The sequence below is a fragment of the Hyaena hyaena genome, unplaced genomic scaffold (assembly GCF_003009895.1).
Source record: "Hyaena hyaena isolate Hyena2069 unplaced genomic scaffold, ASM300989v1 scaffold_100, whole genome shotgun sequence".
In the NCBI taxonomy this organism is placed as follows: Eukaryota; Metazoa; Chordata; class Mammalia; order Carnivora; family Hyaenidae; genus Hyaena; species Hyaena hyaena.
The window spans coordinates 1,341,986-1,363,474 of record NW_024080732.1 but is presented as its reverse complement, the minus strand read 5'-3'; the positions used below and the strand labels follow the sequence as shown (position 1 = coordinate 1,363,474).

Sequence of the window (21,489 nt, the reverse complement as noted above, 5' to 3'; positions counted from 1 at the left end):
AGATTCTAAATAGATGCTCTTATATCAAGTGCTTCTGTTAGTATCCCTTCAAAGTTCCCACTACAATTTTTCCTCTATATTTTTATTAGCATTTCTCACTCAAATAATTGTACCAATTACCATTTTTTGCAGATGCTCTTCAAATACATCTCTACTTTCAAGACTTGTCTTTCTAGACTTTAAACAATGTGGCCCTACTTCAGGTTCAGATAGCTTCCTCATCTTTCCTTCTTGCTTCTTTTTCTAGCATTGAGGGAGGCACTGGTATAGACTCAAAAAGCACACCTTCAGATTCTCAATCTTCTGTTTACAACCTCTGCCAAATCTAGTTCTTCCACAGTACCAAAGAATGTGGTCATTCTTTCCTTTTATCTCTTCCCTGCCTTGGCCACATTATGCAGCTTATCAGTTTTTCTCTCCTCTAAGATACAGCAGCAAAATCCATCTCCTCGTCTGAAGCTGGAACCCATTATATTTGGAAGTTGTATGTTAACTATGTATTACTGCAAAAAACAAACAAACCTCGAAATCCCAAGAACAGCCTAACATAAGAGTTACAGAACGTATCAAGGCCGACCATCGTATTAGATCAGATGTAATCTGATTCCTGACACAAAACACATTATGAAAATCTGAGTATTTTCACCACCTTTGTTACAACCTATCCAAGGCGATGCTTCTCTGACCTCTCCACGGAAGTGCCCCTACACGGGAGAGTGACATCTATACTTCAGGGATCTGAACTTAACTCAAGGCACCGCAGAACAGAATCTTTGCCATCTATGTCTTACCTTTAACATTAACCCAAATGCTGTAGTCACCTCAATCAATATCTTATTCTAGAAATGACATTTAACATTTTTAGCTATGAGTAAAATTCCAGGGAAAAGCATTAGGTTTTTATTCCGTGGCTCTGCAGACCTCTACACACACATACACCAAAAACTGACAGTTTCTGAAACACACAGCATCCAGCTCTCGAAGAAGCTGCTAAAGGCATAATTGTTAGCATTAGAATCGAATACGTACGGACTTTAAAACGTGACCATTTTAATAAGTGTTTAATAATTTAAGATCAGAATCCCACAACGTTGCCCCCAAACTGTCGAGTTCCATTACTGATGCCCACACATCTTTCAGATGGGTTTTTATATTTATACCTTTAACAAGTACCTCCACACCGATTACTTTCTAATCGCTTAAGTGCATCTCTCATTTAAAATATGGTCTCGGGGTGCCTTTTCATATTTTTCCCATCCTCCTTTCAAAGTACTTTTCTCTTTCAGGGGGCCTGGCTTATCCCCCAAGGGGCTAACCTCAGTCTTCCGTGAACGCTACAACAAAGGCGAGGAGCGTCGTAACCAGGGGTCCCGAGTGCCTCTACCGGCTGCGCGGGGCGCAGGGACAGCCAACGCTTCGGTGTCCCTGGCAGCGCGAGAGGGAAGCACCAGCGTCTCATCAGCTGCAAACAACAACAATCCTAATCACAGTGACGCCTGCACCCCATCATTAACCTCCACAGGGCCGGTTTCCTCTCGGAGCGCAGCCAACACCTCAAACCTCAAGCCTGGCAAGTTCCCTCCCGGACCCGGGGCCGAGCCCCCAGCGCTCAGGCGCTCCGCGCAGCCCCCCGCCCCACCCGGCCGCCGGGTAGACGCGGCCCGCACCGGCGTCCCCCGGCTCCGCCCGCCCCAGGCCCCGGATGTGACGGCACCGCCGCCCTCGGCGCTTGCCCCCCGCGACAAGCGTGGGGGATCCCGGAAAGGAGGCCTGGGGGAGGGGGCCTTCCCCCGACCCGCCAGTCATCACATACCCAAGTGAGAAGGCTCTCGCACAGCTCCACCCGCTCCACCGACTCCACGTTGAACATCTTCCCCAGCTGGGGTTTGGCAGCGCCTCCCCACCTCTCCAGAAACCGCTGCCGCTCGGTCTGGGGCTGCGTCGGAGGGTCCGGGCAGTTGACCTGGCCTCTGGTCCACCTTCTCCTCCGGCCCGGGCCGCCGACTATCTTCCCGGCGCTGCCAGCGGCTCCCGCACCGTCACCCCCGCTGCCCCTCCTTCTCCTTTCACTCGGGACCGCGCGCCCGTCGCGCGCGCCCCCGGCCACGCCCGCAGCCCCGCGTCCCCGCCCCCAGCCCCCACACCCCTCCTCCGGAGAGCGCCGGCCCTGGCCAGAGCCGCGGCCGACGAGCCACTGCGCACAATCGCGCTCCGGCCGGCCCGCCTCCCCGCCGCCGCCGCGCGCGCCCCGACGCCAGCCCGCTGCGTGTCGCGGCGCGCACGCGCCCGGCCCTGGCGGCGGCGGCGGCGGCCACGGCGGCGGCGGCAGCGGGTCTTCCTCGCCTGTCCGCTCGTACTCTCACGGAAGCTCGGCAGTGCGCGTGCGCCTGTGTCCGCACTCCAAATTAAAAAAGAGACAGCTAGTGGTTGCCTGGGAGGGTGGCGGGGGCTGTGCCCGGAAATAATCTCTAGTCTCAGTCACCGGGAATTGGCGAGGTATCCTCTGCGGTGGAGAGGTACGCGCCCCCTCCCCCTCCGCGGACGCCCGGCCGCGGCCGGCCACGCCCACCCGCCGCAGGGCCCGCGGGAGCCGCGGGCTGGGCTCCGGCAAGGGCGGGACTGCCCTCGGGGTCGCTTCGGGCTTCGGGGCGGGGGAGTCGCTGCCTGCGACTCCAGGGCTCCGCCTTCCTTTCGGGAAGACCGGGGCTAAGCCCTAGAGTTGCCCGGCTCCGGCCCGGAATTCCGGAGACCGTGGAAGGACCGACGTGGCGGGCGTCTGGTGGTTCTAGGTGCTTGGCCGGGTGAAGAGAGCCGGCCGTTCCTTCTTGGGTGGCGGTGAGCCTCGACTCCCTGAAAACTTCGGCTAAGTAGGGAGAGGGTAGGGTGTGGGCCAGTTAGTCCGTGAGGACCCTGGTGGTTCCTAGGGCCCGGTTCTCCTAGCGCTAGAGCTAGGAGTTGGCCGTCTTAATTAATGTCTTGATCGATTGTCCTCGATCTCTTTCACCTTTTTAGAGTTGTGGATTTCTGCAGGAGTGCCAGGATATTTTTATGCGGTATAACATATGCAGAAAAGTGCATACAATGTACATAGTTAAAGGAAAATAATAATAAGCACACAGATAAAAACAAAAGAACACTGCCCGTACTTCAGGAGTTCTACCCACACGTAGCGTTCCTTCCTGAGAACAATTCCCTCCTGAGACCGACTTTTAGGTTACTCACTTTTTGCTTTTCCTTAATAGCTTTACTATGAACATGCCTAAACAGTATATTTTTACTTTACTTGTTTTTGAACTTCTATGAATGGGATCAGTGTATTTTCTGGTTTTGAATTAATAGTAAGCTTGTGTATATAGGTAATTTACATTGCTGTCTAGTATTCCTTTGTGTGGTTATAACAGTGTACCCATTCTCTTAATTGACATTTTGTTGTTCAAGTTTGGGGCTACTAAAAACAGTGGTGTAAGCATTCTTACACCTGGATACTAGTGCAAATGTGTAAGGGTTTCCGTAGGATACATGCCTTGGAGTCCTAGAATTGTTGAGTCATAGGATCTGCTTAACTTTATTAAGATAGTGCCAAACTTTTATTTGGAGTGCAGCAAACTTAACTTCCTAGAGCACATCTTTGCTCTGGTTTGCCAGCTCCTGGACCCCCCTTTTCTCATTAGGAGTCGGTTTTGTCATTAAGAATTGGAGTGAGTTTTTAATGATGCCTTACGGAGTACCAGTTAACAGTTCACGCGTGATGATTTATCATTTTGTAAATGTAAAAAAAAAATCTTACCGGAAGTCTTCTCGATGGTCTTTTTAAAAGAATATTCTTCTCTATGCCAAGGGTAGAGAAGTGTTTAGAAATGATAAATATGTATCTTGCTTGCCTTTGTTTCCTCTGTTGGTGCCTCTGGATCTCTGTCAAACCAGAGTTCCTACATTCCATACTAGGTTGTGTCCATCGAATCCTAGCGCTTTAATGACCATTCCCCTTGTTAGACACGTAAAGTCAGTAAGTATATGTTACATTGACTTAAGCCTGACTCACCTCAACTTGTGTTTTGATGTGAAGAACTCTATTCTAGCCTTTTCTGAAGGGACTGTGTTGTAGTGAACACCTTTACTTGAGCTGCTTAGGTTTTTAAGGCTTTGACACAGATGACTTAAGCCCCTTTTTTTTAATCTTGATTGCTCACCCATAATGGATTTATGCATGAAACTGCAGTGTTCTTGAGATTTCATTTGAGGCCCCGATTACCCTCAATGAAGGAAATTATATTAAAACTTCTTGGTTGTAACTGTCTGCAGAAGTCATATGACCATGTGTCTACATGAGCTTGGGTAAAAAGATAGGATTTCTCCTTTGGAAATTTCTCCTTTGTATTTTCCTTATTTTAACCTAGCTTTTTTCTGAAAATTTTGGAAAAGACCAAGGAGAGAGGTGAGTGTAATTTGTCTTAGCTGTCTCCTTACTTTGGTTGGTTGGAGACTAGTTGTCATCTGGAGCTGTTTATCAGATTCAGATAAACATGGTGGTGTCCTGTGTGGCACTGTTCCCAAGTTTATGCTGTTTTCCCAGGGAATACATACTTAGAGCTTTGATTAAAGAGAGTTTGAGATGCACCATAGTGCAGCTATAGGGAATGCATGGCTAAGTTTTATAGTAGTTCTTCTTGACAGTTAATAATAGTAATCAAGGGCTGCTTGGCTGGCTCAAACTGTAGAGAATGCAAGTCTTGATCTTTGGGTTGTAAGTTGAAGCCCCACGTTAGGTGTAGAGATTACTTTAAAAAAATAAAATCTTTTTTAAAAAATATTTTTGCATTTATTTATTTTTGAGAGACAGAGACAGAGCGCAAGCGAGGGAGGGGCAGAGAGAGAAGGAGACACAGAATCCGAAGCAGGCTTCAGGCTCTGATCAAGTGTTCAGCACAGAGCCTGATGCAGGGCTCAAACCCATAAACTGAGATCATGACTTGAGACGAAGTCAGACATATAACCCAACTGAGCCACCCAGGTGCCCTCCAAAAAATAAAATCTTAAAATAATAATAATAATAAAGTATTATAACTGCTTTCTGAGAGTCTGTATGGTGTAACAAGCAATGTGCTAAATATGTTACCTTCATTATCTCATTATAAACTCCATAAAACAAGGAGCTTTTTTTTTTTTTTTTTGGTTAAAAAAGTGGGCACTTGAGGGGCACCTGGCTGGCCACTAGGTAGAGCATGCAACTCTTGATCTCAGGGTTGTGAGTTCGAGCCCTGTGTTGGGCATGGAAATTACTTTTTTTAAAAAGTGGGCATTTGATATAGTTAGAATTATTTTTACGTATTTTACGTATGAGGGAGTTGACATGCAGTCTTCACATGAGTACACAGTTGCCTGACTCCAAAGCTTATGCTTCTGATATGTGATTTAGCTAGCTAATCAATAGCAAAACCCAAGCTAGAAACCAGTTCCTCTTCAGGTTTCTATCAATTATACCACATTGTCTCCAAGATCTATGGTGTGTTCTTTCTGTGAATCTCAAACAGTTAAAAATGAAGTACTAATAACTCTTATTTTCATATTTGACAGGAACCTGTGAAATACATTAGAAACAACGTTCTATAAGTTTATAAACTTCATTTCTGGGTCTCAAGTAAGCAGCATTTAGTGGCCCCTAACACATGGAATATTACCTGTGCACTGCTCAAAGGAATAAGATGTCACTGTGGGTGCCTTACAGTGCCCATGACAGATACCTTTAGAAGGAAGGCACCATCAGGAAATAGAGTGACTAGGGTGGTAGGAATGGGACTGGAGACTTTTTGTTTTTGAGCACTGAAGCCCAGTTTTCATTGCTCAAGGGAGGAAGTTAGGCACTGGCTTTTACTTTTATGGTTAAAGTAATACATACTTAAAAAGAACTCAAACTATATAACTGTCCTGGGAAAGGTGAAAATCTGACTCTCAGTTCTATTTTCCACGTGTAAGCACTTGTGGTATCTTTCTGAGTTTTTTTTTTTTTGTTTTTTTTTTTATCAAAAAGCCCTGAATCAGAGAGATGTAATGGGGGAAGGAACTTAAGAAGTCCTCGAGCCCAGTTTTTACATCTTGCAGAAAATGAGAGGTTCTTAGAGATTATGTAGGGGCACAGTTGTGATAGTAGAATTGGAACTAAAATCTAGGGCTGTTAATGTCCAAGTTAGCAGTGCTTAGGCTTGGGATGGGAGCCTATGCCATTGGACAAAACCAGGCGTACTGTTCTGGTCTAGACAAGACCTGGCTGTGAAAAGCAAAAGTTGAACTGAAGTTCAGATAAGATTGAGATGTCATCTTCTCAAGTAAAAAATTTTCTTTTTATTGTTTATCCTTTGTAATCTTAGATCAGCTTCTTTTCAAACTGAGAGTTATGTTATAATACCCCATTTCTGAGCTATTAGCTCCTACATTTCTTTTCTTTTTTTTTTTTTTTAACTCTGATCATAAAAACTAGCAATGGAAGTTGAGCTATTGGAAGCCCCCAACAATTAGGTCAGGCCTTAGTAGTTCTCCATATGAGAGCTCTGGGTTTAGCTGGAATTTCCATGTGACTGCATAATACAGCCGACCTCTGTTCCTCTCAGAAACTTATCTGCACTCTCTCCCCTACTTGCCCTCTCCTAAGCCCAAACACATTTGGGGATACCAGAATTTGTGTTATTGTATCTTCATTTTAATAACATTGGGAAGTTTTACTATACAATTATGCAAATAACATTATATGGCCACGCAGGACTTCGAGTATCCTGGCTCTCTGAGCCGTTGAAGTGTGCCTGAAGTAATATCAGAAGCAATATCTTAGTTGCATCGAGGTTAAGTATACAATGGAATGAAAAAACATATAATTTGGACAGTGGAATTTAGTCACATTACCATTGATTGCACTTGAAAGAACACAAAAATGTAACCCATTAAAAAAAATACAAGGCATGTGGGGGAGCAAAGATAACTATCCTTCTACTAGGTTCTTGGCAGAGACTCCCCTGTAATGAAAGACAAATTAACAGAAAAAAAAAAAAAAAAACCAGAAGTTTAATAACTTAAAGTCCACCCGCGTATATGGGAGGTACCCGGGAAACGAAATAACTCCAAAATGGCCCAAGCCATCACATTATATATCACCTTCAGCTAAAGACCAAACAAAGATGGGGGGTGGGGGCATAGTTATGGGAGATTCCAAGGAAAAGCACAGCAAACAAGGGTAAAGTTGTTATGCAGATTTAAGTCCATGCCTTCTCCATTCATAAAAGTTTCTAGGGATTTAGTCCTTCTGTTACAGAAAGGCACCCTCACAAATGGAGATTTTCCTCATAAATGTCTTTTATAAAAGGATAGCTTCTACTTGGTGTTCAGAAGCTATCCTTTGCTCGTTTTTTTGTTTTTTTAATCAACTAAAGTAATTCTTAAACCAAAAATTCGTATTTTGGGGTGACAAATTCTACTCCCCTTCAGTGGTGCACTGCCTAAATGTATAGCATAGGGAAAAATCCTTTCACTCTTCAGTAGTTAGAGACAGGAAATCTTGACCCAAGGAGATAGTGTTTTGGTTATCTTTCTGCAGATACAAATAGTTCTCACTGCCCTTAGGACTTTGATACAGCTGTACAAAGCATCTCTAAAAAGCAGAAACCTCTGGGGCACCTGGGTGGCTCAGTTGGTTAAGCATCCGACTTCGGCTCAGGTCATGATCATATGGTTCGTATGATCATACTGTGCTGATGGCTAGCTCAGAGCCTGGAGCCTGCTTCAGATTCTGTATCTCCCTCTCTCTGACCCTCCCCTGTTCATGCTGTTTCTTTCTCTCTCTCTCTCTCTCTCTCAGAAATAAATAAAACATTAAAAAAATAAATAATAAGCGTCCGACTCAGGTCATGATCTCACAGTTCATGGGTTCGAGCCCTGTGTCGGGCTCTGTGCTGACAGCTAGCTCAGAGTCTGGAGCCTGTTTCAGATTCTGTGTCTCCCTCTCTCTCTGACCCTCCCCTGCTCATGCTGTCTCTCTCTCTCAGAAATAAATAAAACATTAAAAAACAAAAACAGAAACCTCAGACACCTGACTGTTCTGTCACTGGAGCCTGCGACTCCTGATCTTAGGTTTGTAGGTTTGAGCCCCACGTTGGGTTTAGAGATTACCTAAAATCTTTTTAAGAATAAAATAAAAACTAAGAAGAGGAAACCTGATAAAATAAATATCTAAATTTACTATGTGGTCTACCTCTACATTACTTGAGGCTGTTTTTTCACTTTCATCTGGCAGTTCATTTAACTGTTCTTTTGAATGAAAATAATGAAGTTAGAGCTGCCTCTTGCAATTTCCTGGTGTGTGGCCTTCATAATGGTTATTTGAAACCTATCATTAGAAAGTTCCTGTTATATTAGGCTATTATTATGTGTAAAGCCAATGGAAACTGCCCTTGATCTGTTTGTTTGCTTCCATAAGGTAATTTCCTTATTAGCAGCCAGTTCAGATTCTTTTAAAGATGTTAGAATTTCAGAGTTACCTCTTACCAGAGATTCACAGATTAATGAGTAAAACTTATCAGTGTAATAAGGTGCATATACACAGAATTTTATTTGATTTTTTTAAAGTTTATTTTTGAGAGAGAGAGAGAGTGAGTGCGGGGATAGGGGAGGCGAGGGACAGAGAGAGAGGGAGACACAGAATCAGAAGAAGGCTCCAGGCTCTGAGCTGCCAGCAAAGAACCTGATGCTGGGCTTGAACTCATGAACTACAAGATCATGACCTGAGCCAAAGTTAGATGCTTAACCGACTGAGCCATCCAGCGCCCCTACAGAATTTTTAATTATGAATAGTCATATATATTTAATTGAATATTTACTTCCATTATTTTCCTTTTGGTGTCTTATGAGACTAAATTTTTCTGTTTTGTCATATAAAAAATACGAATTACCTGTGATACTTGGACTCTGATGTGGTCAGATTATTTGCCTTCGTACCCAAAGAAATTGAGTATCACCATTTTTCTCCAGCTTAGTGTATAGGAAGGAGAGTTTCATATCCTCCCTTTTCTCTTCATAAGGAAATGCAGCCTCAGAGTGATTCCATATTCCAGGCAGTTCAAAGAATTCTGAACCATAAGCTGAGCTTAGTCCCAGGTGAGGCTAATTGTTTTCAAGCACCAGAATTTTCATTAATTCAACTAATCTTAGTATAGATATAAATGTCCTATAGCCTAAATATCTTTTACTTTTCAAATTACTAACACTGTAAGTAAGGTAAGCCACTCTTATTTAAACATGTATTTATTAGGTCATACTATGTACAGAGCACTAAACTAGATAATATAGGAATATTTACAGAAGAAGAGAATATAATGTTTTCCCTGTCCATACATGGTGCATTCCAGGACACGATCAGTGCTGTGAGGGAGAGGAGGGATCTGATTTACTTAGAGAATTGATTTGGTGTTTAAGAATGAGAAGAGCTGTTGAGCATGAGGAATGCCTTTTTTTCCTTTAAAATTAAAGGAACTGAGCTTGAAGAAGAAAGGGTATTTTTTAAATTTGTTTTTAAAAACTGTATATAGATGACAAATTAGAGTAATAGTTTACCTTAAAGGAAATAGGATTTTCTTCTCTCCAAAATAATGTGTCTGGCAAATTTTAAAGAACTCATTAAAGGGAGAATTCCCACTGGAGTTGTACTTAATGCAACCTTCTTTAAGTGGGCACTTTAAAAATTTAAAAACATTAGAAGTCAGGTATATTTATGTTGTTTTGATTAGTATATTTCATTTTCACTGTGTCATTTGTAACTTTCATCTTGTTTCTTTATCTTTTAGACTTGGAATGGCCAAATATCACAGTGAAGTTCAAAGTTTGAAATTGGATGATGATTCAGTCATAGAAGGAGTAAGTGACCAAGTACTTGTGGCAGTTGTGGTCAGTTTCGCTTTGATTGCTACCCTGGTATATGCACTTTTCAGGTGAGACTAAAGGACAAAAGAGTTGAAATTATATATATTTGCAAGGGCCACTGCTTTCTGACTGCTTCTAGTAATTTTTAATACTTCGTTTAAAAAGTGAGTAATAGAGCTCAGTGATTGTATATATTTACTAATGTAATTTATTTTCCACTAGGCTCTAAATGCTGCCATATATTTTTCCTGTCATCAGCTGTCTTATTAGATAAAATTTAAATTTATCACCATATTTTGAAAACAATATTTTCTATGGAAGTATCACAGTTTAAAATAATAATTTTCATAATTGAATCCCTCAATTTGTAAGTGATACAGACAATAAGTGCAAAATAGCTTCAGTCCTTAAATGGAAAAACAAGGGGAAAAAAGTTGGACAGTGTGTAGGGAATTAAGATTAAGATTGGGGCACCTGGGTGGCTCAGTCAGTTTAAGTGTCTGACTCTTGATATCAGCTCAGGTCATGATCTCATGGTTTCTGAGTTCAAGCCCTGCATCCAACTCTGTGCTGACAGCTCAGAGCTGAGAGCCTACTTCAGATTCTGTCTCCCCCTCTCTCTCTGCTCCTGCCCCACTCGTTCTCTGTCTCTCTTTCAAAAATGAATAAATGTTAAAAATTTTTTTAAAGATTAAAATTACTGTTACAGAATCAGGAGTAATTCTTAAAGGCCTCAGATGTTTATATGCCAATACACAGAGACTAGGATATAGACTAGAAATTTAAATGTTAAGACATGAAAATAACTAAAATTGTATATATATATAATTGAAAACAGAAATGGAAACAAAATTATAAAAGTATAAAATAGAAGGGTGTCTGGTGGCTCAGTCAGATAAGTGTCTGACTCTTGATTTTGGCTCAGGTCATGATCTCACAGTTCCTGGGATCAAGCCCTACATCAGGTTATGTACTGAGGCATAGCTTGCTTGAGATTCTTTCTGTCTCTTTCTCTCTGCCCTTCTCCTGCTCACACACTCTCTTTCTCTCTCTCTCAAGATAAATAAACATTCGAAAAAAAAGTATAGAGGCGCCTGGGTGGCTCAGTCAGTTAAGCATCCAACTTTGGCTCAGGTCATGATCTTTCAGTTCGTGAGCTCAAGTCCCGCATCAGGCTCTGTGCTGACAGCTCAGAGCCTGGAGTCTGCTTTGGATTCTGTCTCCTTCTCTCTCTGTCCCTCTCTCACTGACACTCTCTCTCTCTCTCAAAAATAAATAAACATTAAAAAATTTTTTTCTTAAGTATGAAATAGAAAAAAGATTCATTTCAAAAATTACAAATCAATGAGTTGTAAAAATTATAGAAAAAATTCTTAAACATCAAGATTCTTAGATATGACACAAAATATGGGGAACAAAAAAAATAGGTAAATTGTGCTTCATCAAAATTACCAACTTGTGTTCTTGAAAGGACATAATCAAGTAAGTGGGAAGACAATACATAGAATAGGAGAAAACATTTTTAAAAAATTTTTAATGCTTATTTACTTTTGAGAGAGAGAGAGCGCGTGCTAGCAGAGGTGGGGGCAGAGAGCAGGAGACACAGGATCCAAAGTAAGCTCCAGGCTCCAAGCTCTGAGCTATCAGCACAGAGCCTGATGCAGGGCTTGAACTCATGAACCTGAGCTGAAGTCAGATGCTCAACCGACTGAGCCACCCAGGTGCCCCAGGAGAAAACATTTCAAATCATGTATCTGTATAACTCTTGGATCTAGAATATTTAAGGAACTTGCAGCTCAATAATAAAAAGCCAAACAATGCAATTAATAAATAGACTAAGAATGTGAATACACATTCCTTCAAAGCAGATATACAAGTGGCTAATAAGCACATGAACGTATGCCTGACACTGTTAATCATCAGAGAAATCAAAATCAAAATCACAATGACATACAATTTCACACCTACTAGGATGTTTAGAATCACAAAATCAGATATAACAGTTGTTAGAGATGTGGAGAAATTGGAATCCTCATACACTGATACTGGAAATCTAAAAATGATTCAGCCTCTTTGGAAAACTATCATTTCCTCAAATGATTAAATATGCAGTTTCACTCCTAGGTGTGTGTGTGTGTGTGTGTATCCATGAGAAATGAAAGCACATTTCCACACAAAAACTCATAAAGAATGTTCATGACAGTATTCTTCATAATACCCAAAAGGTAGACAAAAACCAAATATTCATTGATGGATGAATGGATAAACACATGTGACACACACATACAATAGAATATTTTTTGGCTATAAAAAAAGAATAATACACTGATAAATGCTATATCATAGAGGAAACTTGAAAACATGCTAAGTGAAGTAGGCTAGATACAAAGGCCACACATGTATTAGTCTGTTCATATGAATGTCCAAAAAAAAGAAATCCATAGATATAGGAAGTAGATTAGTGATTGTTTGGGACTGGAGTGGAAAATTAGGGTATAGGAAAGATAGTAGCTAAGGGGTATAGGGTTTCTTTCCTTTTTTCTTTTTTTTTTTTTTTTTAATTTTTAAAATGTTTTGTTTATTTCTGAGAGAGAGAGAGACAGCGTGACCAGGAGAGGGTCAGAGAGTGGGAGATACAGAATCTGAAACAGGCTCCAGGCTCTGAGCTAGCTGTCAGCACAGAGCCCGACGAGGGGCTCAAACCCACGAACCGTGAGATCATGACCTAAGCTGAAGTCCATTGCTTAACCAACTGAGCCACCCAGGCGCCTCCAGGGTTTCTTCCTGAGGTAATGGAAATGTCCTAAAATCTACTTTAGTGATGTTTGCATATATGTGTGAATATGGTAAAAACCATCGAATTGTACGTTTGAATGGGTAAATTGTGTGGTAAGCGAATTATATTTCAATAAAGCTGTTTTAAAAATGAGTCATGAGTAGGCAGACACAAAAGGAGTATCTGCTCCATTTTTATTAAGAATGGGATACAGATATAACTTTGTCATGTTGAAGCATCCATGATGTTGAGTGAGATTATTGATTGGCTCTACATGCAGTGTGGGGCTTGAACTCAAGACCCCAAGATCAAATCTCATGCTGTCTCAACTAAGCTAGCCAGGTGCCCTCTGAGACTATTTTTCATTGAAGTATAGTTGACACAAAAGTTATGAGAGTTCTTGATATATTCTGGCTTTAATCACTTACCAACGGTATGATTTCCAGATGTTTTTTTCTATTCTGTGAGTTGTCTTTTTAATCATTTTTAAAATGTTTTATTTTTATTTTTGAGAGAGAAAAGGTAAGGGGCAGAGAGAGGAGGGGGCAGAGGATCCAAAGCAGGCTCCATGCTAACAGCAGCAAGCCTGATACAGAGCCCAAATTCATGAAACCTGAGATTATGACCTGGCCAAAGTCAGATGCTCAACCTACTGACTTTTTTAAAAAAAATTTTATTTATTTTGGGAGAGAGTGGGTGTGGAGGGAGGGGCAGAGAGAGAGGGAGACACAGAAACAGGCCTCAGGCTCTGAGCTGTCAGCACAGAGCCTAATGCGTGTCTCAAACTCACAAACCATGAGATCATGACCTGAGCTGAAGTCAGATGCTTAACTGGCTGAGCCACTCAGGCGCCCCATTACAGTGAAGTTTTTTTTCTTTTCTTTTTTTTTTTTTAAGAGTTGATGATTTATTTTCCAATTTTTATTTCTTTTAAATTTTTAAAGTTCATTTTTAATTTATTTTGAAAGAGAGACAGAAAGCACACGGGGGGGGGGGGTGCAGAGAGAGAGGGAGACAGAATTCCAAACAGGCTCCGCATTATCAGCACAGAACCCGATGTGGGTCTCGAACTCACAGACTGTGAAATCATGACCTGAGCTGAAACCAAGAGCCAGATGTTTAACCAAGTAAGCCACTTAGGCGCCCCTCAATTTTTATTTTTAATTGCAGTATAATTGACATACAATATTAGCTTCAGGTGTAGAACATGGTAATTAGATAATTATAAACATCATGAAATGTTAATTAGTGTAGTTGCCATCTGTCAACATAAAAAATTATAATGTTATTCACTGTGTTTCCTATTTTGTACTTAATCACCTTTGTGATTTATTTATTTTACAATTGGACATTTGTACTTCTTAATCCCCGTCATCGATTTTCTCATCCTCTTCCCCTCTTATAACCACCAAGTTATATTCTGTATTTATGAGTCTGCTTCTGTTTTTTGTTGGCTCACTTGTTTTCTTTTTTAGATTCTAGATATAAGTAAAATCATATGGTGTTTTTATCTTTATCTGACTTACTTCATTTAGCATAATACCAACTAGGTACATCCATGTTGATATGAATGACAAGATTTCATTCTTCCCTCTTCCTTCTCCCTAGATTTCATTAAAAAAAAATTTCTTTAAGTGTTTATTTTTGAGAGAGAGAGTGTGCACAAGCAGAGGAGGGGCATAGAGAGGAGGACAGAGCCTCTAAAGCGGGCTCCACACCAACGGCAATGAACCAGATGTGAGGCTCAAACTCATGAACGTGAGACCACGACCTGAGCCAAAGCTGGATGCTCAACCAGTTGAGCAACCAGGTGCCCCTAGGCATATTCTTATGCTGAGTAATATTCCATTGTGTACATATATTACATATTCTTTATCAATTCATCTGTCAAAGGACAATTGGGTTGTTTCCATATCTTGTTTATTGTAAATAATGCTGCAGTAAATATAGGGGTACATGTATCTTTTCAAATTAGTGTTTTCATTTCTTTGGGTAAATCCCCAGAAGTGCAATTACTAGATTGTATATTTCTATTTTTAACTTTTTGAGGAACTGCCACTTGGTTTTCCACAGTGGCTGTACTGATTTACATTCCTACCAGTAGTTCAAAAATGGTTGCTTTTGTCTATATTCTGGCCAACACTTACTATTTCTTGTTTTTTCAGTAATAGCCATTCTGACAAGTATAAGGTAATATCTCATTGTGGTTCTGATGTGTATTTCCCTGACGATTAGTGGCACTGAGCATCTTTTCATGGGTTTGTTGTCCATCTATATGTATTCTTTGGGGAACGTTTATTCAGCTTCTCTCACCATTTAGTAATCAGATTATTTGGGGATTTTTTTTGGTGCTGAGTTGTATGAGTTCTTTATACATTTTGGATATCAACCCCTTGGTGGCTATATCATTTGCAATTATCTTCTCCCATTCAATACATCACCTTATTGCTTTGTTGACAGTATCATTTGCTATACAAAAGCTTTTTATTTTTTTTATTTTTTATTTTTTTACAAATATTATTGTCAAATTAGTTTCCACATAACACCCAGTGCTCATCCCCACAAGTTGTACAAAAGCTTTTTAGTTTGATGCAGTCTCAATAATTTATTTTTACTTTTGTTTTCCTTGCTTATGGAGAGAGAACGAGAAGAAGTATTGTTAAGGCTGATGCCCAATGGTTTACTGCCTGTGTTTTTTCCTAGGAGTTTTATGGTTTCACATTCTACTTTAGGTCTTTAATCCATTTTGAATTTACTATTGTGTATAGGGTAAGAAAGTGGTCCAGTTTCATTGTTTTGCATGCAGCTGTCCAGTTTTCCCCTACACCATTATTGAAGAGACTGCCTTTCCCCCCCATTGTATAGTCTTGCTTCCTTTGTTGTAGATTAATTGACCATATAAGCAGGGGCTTATTTCTGGGCTCTCTATTCTGTTCTATTGATGTATTTGTCTACTTTTGTGCCAGTACTATACTGTTTTGATTCCTGTAGCTTTGTAGTATATCTTGAAAACTGGGATTATGATACCTCCAGCTTTGTTCTTCTTTCTAAAGCATGCTTTGGCTATTCAGGATCTTTTGTGGTTCCATACAAATTTTAACATCATTTGTTCTAGTTCTGTGTAAAATGCTGTTGGTATTTTCATAGGGATTACATTGAGTCTGTAAATTGCCTTGAGTAGTATGGACATTTTAACAATGTGAATTCTTTGAGCCCATGAGCATGTTATATCTTTTCATTTTTTTTGTGTTGTATTGTCTTCAGTTAATTTTTGGTGTTTTATAGTTTTCAAAGTGCAGATCTTTAACCTCCTTTGTTAAATTTATCCTTAGTTTTTTTTTGTTTTTTTTTCAATGCAACTGTGAATGGGATTGCTTTCTTAATTTCTGTTTCTGTTACTTTCTGTGCTGACAGCAACAAGCCTGATATGGGTCTCAAACTCATGAACCAGGAGATCATGACCTGAACCAAAGTCAGATACTCAACCAACTGAGCCACCCACGTGCTCCTCGACTATTTCTTTATTAATTTATAGAAATGGAACAGATTTTTGTGTATTAATTTGGTATCCTGCAACTTTACTGAATTCATTTATTGCTTTTAATAAGTTTTGGTGGAGTCTTTAGGGTTTTCAACATTTAGTATCATGTCATCTCTAAATAGTGGCCGTTTTACTTTTTCCTTACCAGTTTGGATGACTTTCATTTCTTTTTTCTTGTTTGATTGCTGTGACTAGGACTTTAGTAGTTTGTTGAATAAAAGTGGCAATGATAGACATCCTTGTTTTGTTCCTGCTTTAGAGGAAAGCTTTCCACTTTTGACCACTGACTGTGATGTTAACTATGGGTTTTTCATCTGTGTCCTTTATTATGTTGACGTGTCCTCTAAATGCACTTTTTTGAAAGTTTTTATCATGAATGTATATTGAATTTTGCCAAATGTTTTTTCTACATTTATTGAGGTGATCATAGGATTTATATCGTTCATTTAGTTAATGTGGTGTATCATGTCGATGGAATAGTGGATATCGAAATATCCTTGTATTCCTGGAATAAAGCCAACTTGGTCAGGGTGAATGAGCCATTTAATGTATTGTTGAATATGGTTTGCGAATATTTTGTTGACTATTTTGTTGAGTATTGGTCTGTAATTTCTCTCTTTTCTAATTTTGTCTTTGTTTAGTTTTGGTATCAGGATAAGATGGCCTCATAGAATAAATTTGGAAGCATTTCTTTCTCTTTTATATTTTTAAAGTAGTTTGAGGATAATAAGTATTAACTCTTCTTTAAGTGCTTGGTAGAATTCTTCTGTGAAGCCTAATAGTCCTGGACTTTTCTTTCTTGGTTGTTTTTTGATTATGATTCTATTTTGTTAGTAGTAATTGGTTTGCTCAGATTTTCCTTTTTTTCTTGATTCAGCCTCAGAAAATTGCATATTTCTAGCAATTTACCCACTTCTAGGTTGTCCATTTTGTTGGCATATAAGTTTTTGTAGTAGTCTCTTAGAATCTTTTGTATTTCTGCAATGTCGGTTGTAACTTCTTATCTTTCTAATTTTATTTATTTGAGTTCTCTGTCTTTTTTTTTTTAATTTTTAAATGTTTTATTTATTTCTGAGAGAGACAGCGTGAGCAGGGGAGGGTCAGAGAGAGAAGGAGACACAGAATCTGAAACAGGCTCCAGGCTCTGAGCTAGCTGTCAGCACAGAGCCCAATGCGGGGCTCGAACCCACAAACCATGCGATCATGACCTGAACCAAAGTTGGACACCCAACTGACTGAGCCACCCAGGTGCCCCTGAGTTCTCTTTTTTCCTTGAGGAATCTGTCTAAAGTCTTATCAATTTTGTTTATCTTTTCAAAGAATTAGCTTTTAGGAATTTTTTTTTTAGTCTCTATTTCATTTCTTTCCACTCTGATCTTTATTTTTTCCCCCCTTCTACTAATTTTGGGCCTTGTTCATTCTTTTTCTAGTTTCTGTATGTGTAACATTAGCTTGTTTATGAGAGTTTCCTCAGAATGGATTAAAGAACTGAATGTGAGACCTGAAACCATAAAAATTCTAGAAGAGTGAACAGGTAATTATTTCTCTGACATCAGCTGTAGAAATATTTTTCTAAATATGTCTCATAAGGCAAGGGAAATAAAAGCAAAAATAAACTATTAGGACTACTTCAAAATATAAAGCTTCTGCACAGTAAAGGAAACCATCAACAAACCAAATAGACAACCTATTGAATGGAAGAAGATATTTGCAAATGATATATCCAGTAATGGGTTAGTATCCAAAGTATATATAGAACTTATACCACTCAATACCAAAAAAACAAACAATCCAATTAAAAATAGGCCAAAGACATGAACAGATATTTATCCAAAGAAGACATACAGAGGCCAAGAGGCACATGAAAAGATGTACCACATCACTCATCATCAGGGAAATACAAATCAAAACTACAATGAGATAGCACCTTACACCAGTCAGAATGGCTAACATCAAAAACACAGGAAACAAGTTCTGGCAAGGATGTGGAGAAAAAGGAATCCTTGTTCACTGTTGGTAGGAATGCAAACTGGTACAGCCACTATGGAAAACAGTATGGAGGTTCCTCAAAAGATTTAAAATAGGGGCTCAGTCAGTTAAGCGTCTGACTTTGGCTCAGGTCATGATCTCATGGTTCATGGGTTTGAGCCCCGCATAAGGCTCTGTGCTGACAGCTAGCTCAGAGCCTGGAGGCTGTTTCGGATTCTGTGTCTCCCTCTCTGTTCACACTGCCTCTCTCTGTCAGAAATAAATAAAATGTTTAAAAAAAGTTTAAAAATAAAAAAAGATTTAAAATAGAACTACCTTGTGATTCAGTAATCACTCTACTGGTTATTTATCCCCAAAATACAAAAGCACTAATGAACAGGATATACACACCCCATGTTTATTGCAGTATTATTTACAGTAACCAAATTATGAGGCAGCTCAAGTGTTCATCTATAGATGAATGGATAAAAAGATGTGGCATGCAAATACAGTGGAATATTATTCAGCCATAAAAAAGAATGAAATTTTGTCATTTGCAACAATAGGGATAGAGCTAGAGTGTAATGCTAAGCTAAATAAGTTGGAGAAAGACAAATACCATATGACCTCACTCATATATGGAATTTAAGAAACAAAACAAATGAGCAAAGAAAAAAAAAGAGTGAGAAAGACAAACCCAGAAACAGTCTGAACTGAGAGAACAAACTGATGGTTATCAGAGGGGAGGTGGGCAGGGAGAAGGGTGAATTAAGTGATGGGGATTAAAGAGTACACTTATGATAATAAAATAATAAAAAGTGATTATTGACAAGTATGTAGTTACTGCCGTTATGTCAGCTATTCTCTGGTTGTTTTTGTTGTTCTTTACTTTTTCTTTTGCTCTCTTCCCTTGTTATTTGATGACATTTTTAGTATTCGCTAGGATTCCTTTCTCATTATTTTTTGTGTATCTATTGTAAGACTTTGATTTGTGGTTACCATGAGATTCATATATAATATTCTATGTATAGATAGCAGTCTATATTAAGTGGGGGGTTGTTTATGTCTGAAAATATTCTGAGGTGCCTGGGTGGCTCAATCAGTTAAGTGGCCAACTTTGGCTTAGGTCATGATCTCGTGGTTCATGGGTTCGAGCCCTCCGTAGGGCTCTGGGCTAACAGCTCAAAGCCTGGAGCCTGCTTCAGATTCTGTGTCTGCCCCCCTCTCTGCCTTCCCCTGCTCATGCTCTGTCTCTCAAAAATAAATGAATGTTAACAACTTTTTTAAAAAAAGAAAAAATATTCTAAAAGTACATGTTTGCTCCTTCCCCTGCATATTTTATGTTCATGATGTCATTTTGCATCTTTCTATTTTGTGTATCTTTTTCTTTTTTCTTTTTTTTTTTTTTTTTTTTTTTTTTTTTTGAGTAAGCTCTACACCCATTGTGGGTCTTAAACTCACAACCCTGACATCAAGATTCATATGCTCTATTGACTGAGCCAGCCAGATGCCCCTGTCATTTATGTGTGTGTATGTGTTTGTGAGTGTGTGTGTGTGTGTGTGTGTGTGTGTATGTGTATGTGTATCTCAGCTGGTTTTTGTAGAGATAATTGATTTTACTACTTTTGTATTTAACCTTCATAGTAGTTTTATAAATGAATAATCTACTACCTTTACTGTATGTTTGCTTTTACCCATGAAATATCCTTCATTATTTTGTTACTTATAGTTTTGTCTTTTTTTTACCCTCCTGCTTAAAGAAGTTTCATTTAACATTTCTTGTAAGGCTGGTGTAGTGGTAGTGAACTCCTTTAACTTTTGTTTGTCTGGGAAGCTCTTTATATCTCCTTCATTTCTGAATGACAACTCTGGCAAATAAAGTAATCTTGGTTATAAGCTTTTTCTTTTAGGAGTTTGAATAAATCATAGCAGACCTTTTTGGCCTGCATAGTTTCTGTGAAAAACCAGCTGATAGCCTTATGGGTTTTCCCTTGTATATAACTATTTTATTTTCTCTTGTTGTTTCTATGATTCTCTCTTTACCTTTAATTTTTGGCATTTTAATTATCTCTCTTGGTGTGGACCTCTACGGGTTCATCTTTTTGGGGATGCTCTGTGTCTCCTAGACCTTGATGTCTGTTTCCTTCCCCAATTTGGGGAAGTTTTAAGCTATTATCTCTTCAGTAAGTTTTCTGCCTCTTTCTCTTTTTCTTGTGCCTCTGGGCCCCCCATAATGTGAATGTTAGTATGCTTGATATTATCATAAAGATCCCTTAACCTCTCCTGATTTTTAAAAAATCACTTTTTTATTTTTGCTATTCAGCTTGGATGCTTTCCACTACCTTGTCTTCCATTCATTGAACTGTTCTTCTGTATCTTCTGTTGTTGATTCCCTCTGGTGTATTTTTTTAATGCACTTACTGTCTTTTTCATCTTTGATTGATTCTTTTTTATGTATTCTCTTTGTAATGTTCTCACTGAGTTCATCCACTCTTCTCTCAAGTCCAGTGAATGTTTATGACCAATACTTTGAACTCTTCATCATGTAGATTACTTAATCTCTGTTTTGTTTATTCTTTTTCCCAAGTTTGGTTTTGTTGTTTTGGTTGGAACATAATCTTTTTTTTTTAATGTTTATTTATTTATTTATTTTTAATGTTTTTATTTTTGAGAGAGAGATAGAGACAGCATGAGCAGGGGAGGGTCAGTGAGAGAGGGAGAGACAGAATCCGAAGCAGGCTCCAGGCTCTGAGCTGTCAGCACAGAGCCTGATGCAGAGCTTGAACTCATGGACCATGAGATCATGACCTGAGCTGTAGTTGGACACTCAACCAACTGAGCCACCCAGGCGCCCCAGTTGGAACATAATCTTCTATCTCCTCATTTTTTCTGATTCTCTGTTTGTTTCTATGTATTAGGTTATGTCAGCTCGGTCTCCTAGTCTTGAAGGTATTGGCCTTCTGTAGAAGGTGTGCTTTGGGGCCCAGTAGCACATTCCGCCCCTCCCCCCCACCCAGTCACTAGAACCAGGTCCTCCAGTGGTGTCCTCTGTGGAGACTGCATGTGCCCGTAGTTGTGCCTTGGCATGTGTGTTGCTGCCGCTGTGGTAGGTGGGGCTGCTTCCTGCACAGCCAGCTGAGAGTCCCAACCACAACTGCTGCAGCCATGCTGGTGTGCAGGGCTGGCTCTCCTCCCTCTTTGGGGCAGCAATAACTTTGGTGCAGGTGCCTGTTCTAGCCAGGACTGCTGGCTGGGTGCACCAGGGCAGGAGCCAATTGGAAAGGGTGCCTGCCAGGGTAGGATG

General features: G+C 39.8%; 2 protein-coding genes across 7 annotated transcripts in view; one reads left to right on the top strand and one right to left on the bottom strand.

Annotated features, from left to right (window-relative positions):
• Positions 1-2,075, bottom strand: part of HOOK3 (hook microtubule tethering protein 3) — a 111,565-nt gene extending 109,490 nt beyond the window's left edge. For both annotated transcript variants that reach the window (XM_039235581.1, XM_039235582.1), the window contains exon 1: positions 1,814-2,075. In XM_039235581.1, coding sequence (XP_039091512.1) covers positions 1,814-1,870 — 57 coding nt within the window. In that variant the 5' untranslated portion in view covers positions 1,871-2,075. The remainder of the gene's footprint in view (positions 1-1,813) is intronic.
• Positions 2,076-2,305: 230 nt separating this feature from the next.
• The window catches only part of RNF170 (ring finger protein 170), a 42,197-nt gene continuing 23,013 nt past the window's right edge, over positions 2,306-21,489 (top strand). The window contains exons 1-3 of one of the 5 annotated variants that reach the window (XM_039235599.1): positions 2,306-2,516; positions 9,063-9,138; positions 9,825-9,968. In XM_039235599.1, coding sequence (XP_039091530.1) covers positions 9,832-9,968 — 137 coding nt within the window. In that variant the 5' untranslated portion in view covers positions 2,306-2,516; positions 9,063-9,138; positions 9,825-9,831. Of the gene's footprint in view, positions 2,517-2,595; positions 2,836-9,062; positions 9,139-9,824; positions 9,969-21,489 lie in introns of those variants that run through there. The other 4 variants (XM_039235598.1, XM_039235597.1, XM_039235596.1 and 1 more) reach the window with 4 other exon arrangements.